At 39.0% G+C, this 13,373-nt stretch overlaps 1 protein-coding gene across 4 annotated transcripts in view; it reads right to left on the reverse strand.

Annotated features, from left to right (window-relative positions):
* Positions 1–13,373, reverse strand: part of GPALPP1 (GPALPP motifs containing 1) — a 28,047-nt gene that overhangs the window by 13,438 nt on the left and 1,236 nt on the right. For all 4 annotated transcript variants that reach the window (XM_030311112.1, XM_030311091.1, XM_030311084.1 and 1 more), the window contains exons 2-6: positions 10,898–11,030; positions 10,025–10,123; positions 7,549–7,657; positions 3,916–4,047; positions 3,304–3,468 (exon numbers count right to left, since the gene is read on the reverse strand). In XM_030311112.1, the coding sequence (XP_030166972.1) occupies positions 3,304–3,468; positions 3,916–4,047; positions 7,549–7,657; positions 10,025–10,123; positions 10,898–11,030 (638 nt within the window). The remainder of the gene's footprint in view (positions 1–3,303; positions 3,469–3,915; positions 4,048–7,548; positions 7,658–10,024; positions 10,124–10,897; positions 11,031–13,373) is intronic.

Below are 13,373 nucleotides of genomic sequence, written 5' to 3' on the forward strand. Positions count from 1 at the left end.
AAAAAATGGAAAGATGGAGAAAGTCTGTCAAAAAGGAAATTTAGCTAAGATCTGTGACAAAAACTAGTCATAAACTTTACACAGAATGAAATACACAAGAAAATGAATGGCTCTCCAATACTGTATAGTTTATACCATAAATATGAGTCTGTGGTACTATACGCTACTTTTTAAAGTTTTTATTTATTTATTTTGAGAGAGAGAGAGAGAGAGAGAGAGAAAGAGGAAGAACAAGGCTTCGACAGAGAAGGAAAGAAAGAATCCCAAGCAGGCTCCGCACTGTCAGTGCAGAGCCCGATGTGGGGCCTGAACTCACAAACCATGAGATCATGACCTGAGCCAAAATCAAGAGTCGGATGCTTAACTGACTGAGCCAGCTAGGCACCTCTGTGGTACTATATGCTAAATATAGTATCCCATAAAATTTAAGGAGTATTAATAATCCCTTTATGAATTTGCTGTAGAACTGAACAAAACACTTTTAAGTACTGAAAAGAAAAAGATCTGAAGAACTTAATCATAGGTCCTAAAATCACTGGGTTGTCTAATTTCCATTTGCTCCATTTTTCTGATATTTTCCTTGGAAGAAGAGTCCCTCCATATCTGGCTGTAGGCTAGACATCTATTTACCTATAGTGAGGAACAGAGGGAGAGAGAAAAGCACTACTAACATAGACATGAATAAATTCACGTAAACAAGGGAATGTCTTTTCTGGAAACAATCTTAAAGGCTAAATTACAAAAATGCCAATATATTATTTTTATAAAACACCAGTTAAGAAAGAGTAGACAGGCACCGCAACACTAGTCATTCAAAGCATGCAGCTTACTTCCACACCACCTCTTTTTAAAAAAAAAAAAAAAAAAATTTTTTTTTAAGGTTGATTCATTTTTTAGAGGCAGAGACAGAGCACGAGTGGGGGAGGGGCAGAGATAGGGAGAGACAGAATCCGAAGCAGGCTCCAGGCTCTGAGCTGTCAGCACAGAGCCCAATGCGGGGCTCGAACCCATGAACTGTGAGATCACGACCTGAGCTGAAGTCGGATGCTCAACCAGCTGAGCCACCCAGGTGCCCCCACAACACCTTTTCTGTTGCCTCTTCTGCCTCAGGTGTGTTGGTTCACCTCAACTTTCTATTACAACTCTTAGATTTCCCTTAATCTTCTGGACCAAAGAGAATTTACAATTTTGCCACATGTGCAAGGTAGGGTGCTAAAATCTGGAGACATTACATCCACATTTTAAGAATAACACGGGGGGCGCCTGGGTGGCTCAGTCGGTTAGGCATCCGACTTCAGCTCAGGTCATGATCTCACAGTTTGTAGGTCTGAACCCTACATCGGGCTCTGTGCTGACAGCTCAGAGCCTGAAGCCTGCTTCGAATTCTGTGTCTCTCTCTCTGGGCCTTCCCTGCACGTGCTCTGTCCTTCTCTCTCTCTCAAAAATAAATAAACATTAAAAAAAAAAAAAAAAGGGTAACATGGGGTATTTTATAACCAATTCTCCACTAAAATGAAAACTCCATAAGAAGCTTTTCCAGGGCACCAGGGTGGTTCAGTTAGTTAGGTGTCTGACTCTTGATTTCGGCTCAGGTCATGATCTCATGGTTTTTAAGATCGAGCCTGCATAGGGCTCTGGGTGCCAGCCTGGATCCTATTTGGGATTCTCTCTCTCTCTCTCTCTCTCTCTCTCTCTCTCTCCTCCTCCCCTACTTGTGTGCACATGTGTTCTCTCATTCTCTCTCTCTCTCAAAATAAATAAGCTTGAGAAAAAAAACAAAGCTTTTCCATTTTGCTATTACCTACAACCAAACTGAATGCCTGGCAGAGAAGGTATTCAATTTATAGTTACAGAATGAAAAGAGAAGGTCTCATAATTCTTGGTACTGATGGAGAAGATAAACAGAGTAGAGGAATGAATGAAGTGTGGAACTATGGAAGTCAAAACTGGAAAGCTGTAGCCTTCAGGTGCTAATTACTCAAGCATTCAAATTTGAATTAAAGGGAGTAAAAACCTTCGGATGGGGTAAATTTAAGAAGTAGTGCTGGGGGTATTTCTAATTTACAATGGTTCAATTCCTTTTTTTAATTTTTTTTTTAACGTTTATTTATTTTTGAGACAGAGAGAGACAGAGCATGAACAGGGGAGGGTCAGAGAGAGAGGAAGACACAGAATCTGAAACAGGCTCCAGGCTCTGAGCTGTCAGCACAGAGCTTGACGTGGGGCTCAAACTCACGAACCGCGAGATCATGACCTGAGCCGAAGTCGGACGCTTAACCGACTGAGCCACCCAGGTGCCCCACAGTGGTTCAATTCCTAATTTATAATGGAAGATTTTGTAAAAAGCAGAGTCAATAATGCATTCTATCCAAACTTCTTTTCTTTTTTAGCAAATTATTTAACGCACTAATGAAAGCATTTCTTTTTTTAAAAACTGAGGTTTAACTGATGAAACATTTTATTAGTCTCAGGTGTACAACATGATTCAATATTTGTTATATATTGTAAAATAATCAAAATAAGTCAACATCCATCACCATATACAGCTACCAACATTTATTCCATTTGTGATGAGGACTTTCAAGATCCACTCTCCTAGCTCATTTCAAGTACGCGATACAGTATTACTAAGTATAGTTACCATGCTGTACATATGTCCCCATGAGTTTTATTTACTTCCTCCATTTTGCCCCCCCTACCTCCAGGCAACCACCAGTCTATTCTCTATATCCATGACTTTTTTTTTTTTTTTCTGGTTTGTTTTTTTAGATTCTGCACAGAAGGGAGATCATATAGTATTCAGCACTATCGATGAAAGCATTTCTTGCCTATTTTGACAGTAACACAAAACATAGTGCACCTGAAGTAAGGTCATTTTGTGGGAGAATCTCTACGTATCATTTAACCTAGGTGAACCCGTGGCTTTAGTTTCATGGAGACAGTATGATGGTGTATAAGGACTAGAGAATTTAGAATTATAGAAAGGTCTAGAATAGAATTATTATTCATTACTAATCAGCCCTCTAATTCCAGAAAAGTGGACCTCATAAAAGTTAGTTTCTCCCTCTATAAAATGAAGTCAGTAAGTCCAGATCTCTGGGTTTTCTTGAGATTTAAATGAGATAATTCATTGGGAAATCGCAAGCAATTGGTGTCACTGTCCTTATTTTCTTTCAGGGAGAAATCTGTATTTTCCCTTTGGAATCATAATTTAAAAATAGTACCTTTAAATCATCATGCCTTCTATGTTTTCAAAATACAGCCAACATGGGCAGAAATACATGCACAAACAAGCTCTCTCACCTTAGCTCTCCTCTCCCTGTCAGCTGGGGTGTCTGTCCAGACCGATCGATCCCCAGATTTCTCATCGGCTCGTCTCTTAAAAGTTCTGGGCCCGAGACCAAAGTCTTTCATTTCTGGAGGAAGCTCAGTCATCCATGACTCTCTTGTAATTGGTTTGGATGAATTCTTTAACAGAAGTAAAAAATCAAACAGTCAAAAAAAAAAAAGAAAAGTAGCCCAGAAAGTGTTTGTAAGATACTGTATAAGTGGTCATGTTTCTCAATTGAGGCTTTAAGAGAAAGAATTTAATATAAAGGATTATATTTTGTCATATATGTTACAATTACCTCATCCAATTTATTGTTCTTTTGACTTTGTTATCTTTTGCCACACAGAAATTTTTAAATAGGCAAATTTGCCAGTCTTTTCCTTTTACAGCTTCTAGATTACCTTGCTCCTAAGTTTTCTTTATATACGTATTGCATATATTTTATTTATATTATTATATTATATTATTATTTATTTATATTACTTATACACATAATGTATATATTTTCTTTCATCTCGATTTTAAAATTTAGATTTTTAATCCATTTAGCCAATTTCTCAGAGTATAGTATATTTAAAACTTACATCATCTCCTCTGGTCAGTTTTTCTTTCATTCTCTGGGCCCTTTTTTCAAACTCTGTCGTGACGTTGTAGTTAACTGGTCCTTTTGCAGGCATGGGTCCAACAATGTCCTCATCTTCACTGCTATCTGTTTCCTTTTGAAATAAGACATTGCCTTTAAACCAGGAGCAGAGCCATAGGTTATAGAAAATGATCCTAAAATACTTAAAATTTCACTGCAACGGATTACTTAGAGACAATAAGACAAAAACGCAAACAATGTATTGCTGGCTAATCACTGAGCAACGAGGACCTTTTCCTCACCTAAAATCATTGTTGCACCATGTGCTAACTAACTTGGATGTGAATTATAAAAAAATAAATTATAGAAAAAAATACTCTCATGGTATCAGTAGTGAAGGTGTGAAGAATAACAACAATGACGAGAGCTATTATAAGTTGAAAATGTTCTGACTTAATCCTCACCAACAACCCTCTAAGACAAGGATAACAACCTGCATGATACTGACATGAAACTAAGCTCACCCAGGCGCCAATGGCTCTTGCCTTCTCTCTCCTGTTCTCTTCCCTCCAACCACACTGGACTTCTTTTAAAAAAAAAAATTTTTTTTAATGTTTATATTTTTGGAGAGTGAGTCGGGGAGGGGCAGAGAGAGAGACAGACACAGGATCTGAAGCAGGCTCCAGGCTCTGAGCTTTTAGTACAGAGCCCAACACGAGGCTCAAACCCACGAACTGCGAGATCATGACCTGAGCCGAAGTCGGGTGCTTAACTGACTGAGCCACCCGGGTACCCTCACAATGAACTTCTAAAGCCCTAACTTTCCTCCTCTCTACATTGCTTTCTCTTCAAATAAGCTATCTATGCTTTCTGGAACAATCTCTCCTGCCCTCTTTGCTGAGACATCTCCAACTCATCAGTCTTCAGTTTAGACATTTTCTCAGAGACAAAGACTTTTTCTCATTTCTTTAGGTTAGTTTAGATTCCCCTGTCATGGTTCCATAGTATTTTGTCTCAACCTTTTTTTAAAAAAATTTTTTTTAACATTTATTTATTTTTGAGACAGAGAGAGCATGAATGGGGGAGGGTCAGAGAGAGAGGGAGACACAGAATCTGAAACAGGCTCCAGACTCTGAGCTATCAGCGCAGAGCCCGATGCGGGGCTCAAACTCATGGATGGTGAGATCATGACCTGAGTCGAAGTCGGATGATCAACCAACTGAGCCACCCAGGTGCCCCTGGTCTCACCTTTTGAATCACTCATAATGTTAGATGTTTGTGTAATGTCCATATTCCCCACTACCCTGCAGGTTGATTAGTGTGATTATCTGGGACTATGTCTGACAAACGTGCTCATTCATTCAACAAATACTTCCGAATGTCCCCTAGGGAGAAGACAAAATCTCCGTCCTCAACATTCTAGTGGGGAGAGGTCAACAATAAACAGAAAGAAGCAGTAACAGATGGTATCTGAGGTGCTGACAGATGCTATGGAGAGAATTAAAGGCCAGAAGGAGAGACGAGTAAAGGGAAGAGGAGATAGTAATTTTGAGCTAGAAGGTCAGAAACGACCTCACTAAGGTGACATTCCAGCCCAACACTGAAGCTCTGAGAGGCAAGCCACATAGATATCTAGGGGAAGACCACTCTGGGGAGACTTTGCAGGAATGAACAGTCAGGGGCAGGAGCCTACTGGGCGTAAGTGAGGAGGTACAGCAAGGAGCACAGTGTGGTCAGATTGACGTTAAGAGAGAAAATCATGGAGCTCAAGGAGACATTACAATGTGTAGGGCTCTAGTTTTAATTAAAAAAAATTTTTAATATTTATTTAATTAAAAAAATATTTATTTACTTTTGAAGGAGAGACAGAGCATGAGTGGGGGAAGAGCAGAGAGAGAGGGAGACACAGAATCCGAAGCAGGCTCCAGGCTCTGAGCTGTCAGCACAGTGTAATGGCTCTGTTTTTTTATTGTTTTTATTTTTCATTTTTCTTAAGTAATCTCTACGTTTCACATGGGGCTCAAGCTCATGACACCACAATCAAGAGTCGCATGCTCTACGGAGCCAGCCAGGTGCCCCAGGGTTTGGCTTTTATGTAGAGAGAGGAGGAGCAGTGTGATAGTTCTGAGTGTGAGTGACACAATCTGACTTCATTTTACCCAGGCTGCTCTAGCTGCCGTGTTGAGAGGAGGTAACAGAAAAACAAGGTTTAAAATATCAAGACCAATAAACAGATGAACTATGATTTGACTTAGACTACGGGAGGAGCAGAAATGGTTGGACTGTGGATGTCCTTTGAAGGTGGGAGGAACTAGACTTGTTGACAGACTCATTCCTGTGACCATGTGCCTCATACACTGTAGTAGGTACTCTCTAAGTAGCTGTTGAAGGAAGGAGTAAATCACTCTGAAGTTCATGGTCTTAACCACTGCATTATATTTTCCTTGGTAACAGCCACAGTGTAACTGCTCAGTTCTCAATAGAGATGAACATCCAGGAAGTTACTACAGAATAACAGACTGAACAGGTGATCTAAAGCATTAAGAACTAGGCGTAAGGGGCACCTGGCTGGCTCGGTCAGGAGAGCAAGCGACTCTTTTTTTTTATTAAAAAAAAAAACAACACTTTTTTAATGTTTTTTTTTTTTTTTTTTTAATTTATTTTTGAGACAGAGCATGAGCACCGGAGGGGCAGAGAGACAGGGAGACACAGAATCCGAAGCAGGCTCCAGGCTCTGAGCTGTCAGCACAGAGCCTGATGCGGGGCTCGAACTCACGGACTGTGAGATCACGACCTGAGCTGAAGTCGGTTGCTTAACTGACTGAGACACCCAGGCGCCCCGAGAGCAAGCAACTTTTGATCTTGGGGTTGTGAGTTTGAGTCCCTTGTAGAGTGTAGAGATTACTTAAAAGTAAATCTTTAAAAATAAAAAACTTAAAAAGAAAAAAAAAAAGAACTGGGTTTAAGCTTTGGCTTTGATTAGTGCAAAGTGTGCAATCTTGGGTAAGTTACCAAATTTCTCTGGTTTTTAGTATCTGTCAGATGGCGGATAATATCTATTTCATAAGGTTGCAGAGAAAATAATATCCATATATGGGGAAAAAGCATTACAAATTATAAAGTACTCTACAAATCTCAGCTATTGGTAAGGACCAGGCCTCTAACAAGAAAACAGCTTTCATACTTGACTCTGTAATCATTGACCAATTTTTTCATAAAATCATTTAACCACCAGCTTTGTTAAATACAGGCACCAGAGATGGATGGATAAGAACTAATTTCAAGGTAGACCATTATCAAAAAATTCCTCAGCTGTCTTTTTTTCAGGTCAAATCACCATGATTCCTTAAACTTTTCATCATGTTGTATTTTCTGGCACTGTAAACATTGCCTTCAAGGATGAGAAGCATGAATAGATCACATTCTGTCAACATGTAACTGCCTTGTTATTTTTTTATAACATCTCAGTTCTGTGACAAGCTTCTGATTTAGTATACCTTACAATCCTAGATTAATGTGGATGCAACTGTGTGACTGTGTATTAGTTACATTTGAGCCAAATGATTACATAGTTATTACTCTGCAAAGTCTTGAGTTTGTTACATCTTATGCTTTAATCAAAAAATTTCCAAACCTCATAGTTGAAATATGATGATACTTGTTGTCCTGGATCATCTCGGCCTTTGTCACTTTTCTGAGTAGATTTAATAAAACCAGGTGGTAATGCAGGACCTATTATAGGCCTGAAAAATAAAATGTACCTTTAACATTCTCCCTGATTTTCAAAAGCAGTTTTTAGAATAAGCGTTCACAAAAAAGAAAAAAAAAAAAAACCAAATACTAACAAATGTTGAAGATGAGAATTTCATGTAACATATTATTTGTATTTTATAACCTAGTATTTTTCTATAGTATCTTAAAAAAATACAATTTTCTCATTTTTATTTTCTATTTGTTTGTCAATGCTAAGATACTAAACCAGTAATTCTCAATGGCAGTGATGTATATCACTTCCTAAAAGAACTCCATTAAATAAAAATAATATTTTTTAAAAATTCCTTATTAAGAATTAAAGCCTGTGAAGATATTTTTCTATTTTGTGCCTTGGCTTTCAGTTTTGATATTCACTGACCATTGACAGGTGCATTAGGCGTGTTATAGTTACAGTCAGAACTCCTTAAGTATAAATTGAGTTCTAAGAACATAAACGGTGCATGCATACAGAGATGTCGGCAATTTATGGTTACACGTGCCACGGGAGTATACAAATCTGAACGCTGTCCTCACTATGGAAGTGCACAAGAATGAAAAGTCATTTGAGACCTACAGACAAAGGAAAAGGTGCTGTGCTAGCCACATTTCAACCAGAGCACTTTTCTGTTTCCTTCAAACAACCCCTAAGTCGTTCCATTTTCTGGGTGAGCAAAATAAGGCCCAAGGACACCACAAACTAGCAAGTGTCAGTGGTGGCGTTTGAACCCTGGTCTCCTCGATGCCAAAGTTCATTTTCTTTCAAGGTGACCTATTGCTACGTTTCTGAGGGAACTGACATCAGTCCAAATGGGAGAAGTGCCTAAAATCTGGGGCTTACAAAGAGAAAGCCTTACTTCAGGGAAAAAATAACAGAGACAAGATATTTTCTACTCTCTTTCATACTTTACGTTTCTTAATTCTTTCTTTCATACCAATGTTTTCCCCAGAGATGTCGCTGTACCAGTTATTAACAAGCAAGATGGCAATGAAGTCCTAGGCTGACTTTTCCAGGTTGCACTGTGTTCAATCAGAGCCTCACAGACAGGCTTCCTAGCAGAGGAAAATTGGTACTGACTCAGAAGGTCTGGGTTCTGATCCTGGCCATTGAATAGCCAAATACAACTCTCAAGAAAGACATTGCTGTACTTCTAATAATGTGCTTTCTTGAAAGGAATGTTATGACCCAGGGGTTAGCAAATTTTCTGTAAAAGGCCAGAGAGGACATTTTAGGCTTTGAGGGCCATATATGGGTCTCTTAGGCATGCCGGTCTTCGTTTTTTAGATGACCCTTTAAAGATTATTCTTGGCTTGGTGGCACACAAAATCAGGCAGCAGAGAGTCTAGCCTTATTTCCAAAAGGTCCAAAGTTAACATGAAAATTGGAGCTGATAGATAGGATTGTAAAGTTTGAATATAAAATATACAATAGTTGGGGCGCCTGGGTGGCTCAGTCTGTTAAGCATCCAACGTCGGCTCGGTCACGATCATGCAGTTCGTGAGTTCGAGCCCTGCGTTGGGCTCTGTGCTGTCAGTTCGGAGCCTGGAGCCTGCTTTGGATTCTGTGTCTCCCTCTCTCTCTGCCCCTCCCCCACTCATGCTCTCTCTCTGTCTCAAAAATAAATTAAAAACCACATTAAAATATACAAAAGTCTTTTTGACTTGTTCTTGCATACTGGTAACAGTGCTCTGAATTATAAACAAGGTGGTGTGCAATTACATATTCAGCATTAAAAACTTTGTAATTCTGAGAAGATAGGAATTAAAACTTACTATATGCTTACCTGGGGTCAGGCATCATGTAAGAGGCGCGCGCGCGCGCACACACACACACACGTATGTGCATGTACGTAAATATGAAATCTCAATCATTGCAATAATTTTGAAAGGTACGTGTTGTTATCCTATTTTTCAGATGGCAATTCTGAGGTACAGAGAAGTTAGTCAAATTGTTTAACGTGGCACACAGGAATTGTTCTTTCTGTCACCAAATAACTAAGAAAGCATCTAATTTTAAAGGTAAATACCAGGATTCCAGCCCCAGGCCTACTGCTTACTCTGTGTGCAACCTTATCTATTTAAGAAAAGGGCGAAGAGGGATAATGCTGCACTCAGTCTATCACAGAGCACACTTGTGAGCATCAACTAGGGGATGTGGGGGTTTTTTATAAACTACAGAAGTGTTTATAGGCATGTAAGTAATCATTTTTGTTAGAGGAAACAGTTACTTTCCCCTATGCGTTTCAAGTGTTCTATAAATCTGTAAGTTAAAAAACAACTTTGGACAGCGCTTTATCGAATCAACAAACACCTACTGAAATAGTTGGAAAAGACTGGCCTGCAACACTACACATTGTCACCTTGGAGGAGAATCATCCTGCTTTTTAAATCCGGGAGGAAGAGCTGGTCCAAAAAACCCTTCATCATCGTCGTCATCATCCTGAGTTCTCCTCTGTTTTCTAAAAACACAGTAGTACAACGTTACGCAAATTTTTTTCACAGAGAATCTTAAGTTTTGAAGGAAGCATTAACTCCAACTAGTTGTATAAACACTGAAACAATAAATTCATCTTGCCCAATGAGAACAAATGGACACCACAGTTGATCTTATATCAACCTTTTCCTGGAATTTATTTTTGGCCTAAAATGGTGCCATATTTTCTATGGCAGTAGTTTTCTATATTTCCTATAGCGTTAAAGATTCCACTTTATTGAGGTTTCAAAGAGTCTACTTGCTGAATGTTTTTGAGCAAAAGGTTTGACGCTAGCTTTTTATCTCATGCAGGAAGGTTTTAAGTTGCTAGTTCTGTCTTATCTTTAAAACGCATCAAAAAACCCTTGCTACCCAATACTAAACAAAAATTCCACTTTTCTTTACATGGACCCATGGCAAGGAAGGGTAGTTAGAAGGAAATCATTCATTTACTTAAGCAAAAACCGTACACTGCATAAATAATTTCTAAAAGAAATCCTATGGCTCATCTAGAATATGTATTTAGACACTTCAGTAATACCTTAAGAAAAAATGTTTTAGATAAGAATTTAATTGAAATCCTAGATGTCTCCACAACTATCTACTACAATAAATTTCCTTCTAGAAGGTGTAGTTCCTGACGAAATGCCATATGAAACGATTTCTTCCTGTGCTGTAAAAATACAGATATGGCATTCCTGACTATCTGTTCCAGCCAAAGTATACTAGGTTTGAAGCTTGGTTTATTTAAGTGACTGACCTTGCACTTGGACCAGTGTCATCTTCTTCAGATTCTTGATTTCCTTCTTCGTACAATGAACTACTGTCCTCATCACTGTCTGATGACTCTGAGCTACTGCTTTTATAATTAGGGGGTAAAGCTGGTCCTGCAACTATAGGAAATTTCTTGTTTAAGTCACAATTGGTCATAATTGTTGCAATTATGCATAACTGTGCAATTATGCATAAAATGTTTCAATGAACCCCTTAGCCAACACTTTATACTTTATTTTATATTTTTATAAAAGTATACATTTTATATTTTCTTACACTATACATCTTCCCAGCACTCGCTGGCTATTACTTATTATGAACTTTTATCTCATTTGTGCACAAAACAAATAGGGGAAGGGATTCAGATTAAAAATGGAAGGACTAGCCTTAGAAGAAGGTAGTGCACCTTTTCTATTGTAATCACAGGGAAGACAAAAAAGTTGAGCAAAGATTCAGGGAACTTTTCAGGCATAGTGCAGAAAATAGAGTTAGCTCTTTTAAGATGGCATTTACTCTTCCAGTGAAGTAGAGGGAAAGACAGTCTGAGGAAGAAAAAGAGGCTTTTAAAAAACCATGGTTGAGATTAGGGAGAGAACTGCATGGGGAAACTGTCCGAGGACTGCTGGGCACAGCTGAGAACCCAATTAGGGAGGAGACTGTAATTTTTCGTAACATTAGCCTGTGGAGCTGTGAAGTTTTTTCTGGCAGCATTTGGAAGGCTGGATGTAGGCTCATGAGAAGGTAAACATTTGGAATGATCTAGAGCTGGGTTTTTGCCAGATGAGTTTAACAGAATACTGAATGGGTAAGGCAGCTGAAAACATTGCAAGAGAATGGATGAATTGATGGACTGTGAGGTCTAAGTCAAATAGGGGCAGAAGCAATTAAAAGGAGGAGGCCAAAAAGGATAGAAGGCAGGGTCTGCAGAGCTCAATGAGGTTAAACAACAACAACAACAACAACAACAACAACAACAACAACAAAGTCTAACAAGAATAACTGAATGAGAATGATAAGGGGTTCTTGCTGAGAAAGAAACTTAAATTTAAGTTTTCAGAGATAGAACAGAGTCCAGTGTGTGATTAGAAATGCAGCTGAAATTCGTGGAGGTGATGGTCATTGCAGAGTCTGAAGTTGGAGTCAAAATAGCAAAGGCTCCACCTATTTTCCACAAGGCAGCATCTGGAGTACATGGACTGGTCTTGAGAAAACATCTCCACACCCCTCTCCCCGAGTTTTCTTTTCTTTTTTTTTTTTTTTTTTAAATTTTTTTTTTCAACATTTATTTATTTTTGGGACAGAGAGAGACAGAGCATGAACTGGGGAGGGGCAGAAAGAGAGGGAGACACAGAATCGGAAACAGGCTCCAGGCTCTGAGCCATCAGCCCAGAGCCCAACGTGGGGCTCGAACTCACGGACCGCGAGATCGTGACCTGGCTGAAGTCGGACGCTTAACCGACTGCGCCACCCAGGCGCCCCTCCCCGAGTTTTCTAATGACATGATCTCAGGGGACATTTCCCAGCATTCAATATTCCAAGGTATTTGAGTAAAGTCAATTTGTTCCATCTCAGACCTGTGTGCTCACTCCCTCTTCCAAACTCAGTAATCTCTTTCAGGAGGGTAGCTGAGTGTGAGGAACACAGGACAGATATCAGACTGGGTTCAAGAATCCCCCACCTGAGAGCAATTCTGGTGCATGCTACAACATGGATGAACTCCAAAGACATTATGTTAAGTGAAAATGCCAGTCACAAGAAGATAGGTACTGTATGATTCCACTTATCTGAGAGACCTAGAGTAGTTAAATTTACAGAGACAGAAAGTAGAATGGTGGCTTTCAGGAACTGGGGGAAATGGGAACGGGAACAGGGACTTACTGTTTAATGAGTACAGAATTTCAATTTTGCAAGAAGAAAAGCATTCTGGAAATGGATAGTGGTGATGGTTGCACAATGTCAATGTACTTAGTGATGAACTGTACGCTTAAAGGTGGTTAAGATGGTAAATGTTATGTGTATTCTACCAGAATGAAAAAGAAAAAAACTAGATGCACATTTGTGGTCACATGATTTACAAAGAAAGTGACATTACAGTGCAGTATGGAAGGGAGGGTGATGGATCAATTAGAAACCTGTGAGGAAAAAAATAAATCTTCACCCCTACCTCACACCATATACAAGTATCAACTCCAGATGGACTGCAAATATAAACGTGAAAGATAAAACAGTAATGCTTGCAGGATAAAACAAAGGAGAGTAACTCTGTAACCTCAGAAGAGGCAAAGACTACTTAAATAGGGTACAAAAAGCTCTAACCATAAAAGAAGAAAAACTAAAAATCAGAATTACTGAAATAAAAAACTTCTGTTCATCAACACATACAAATGAGAGGGAAAAGGCAAGCCACAGAATTAGAGGAGATATTTGCAACATGCATAACTGAAAAAATGACTTGTCCAGAC

This window comes from Lynx canadensis, chromosome A1 (genome assembly GCF_007474595.2).
Source record: "Lynx canadensis isolate LIC74 chromosome A1, mLynCan4.pri.v2, whole genome shotgun sequence".
Classification (NCBI taxonomy): domain Eukaryota; kingdom Metazoa; phylum Chordata; class Mammalia; order Carnivora; family Felidae; genus Lynx; species Lynx canadensis.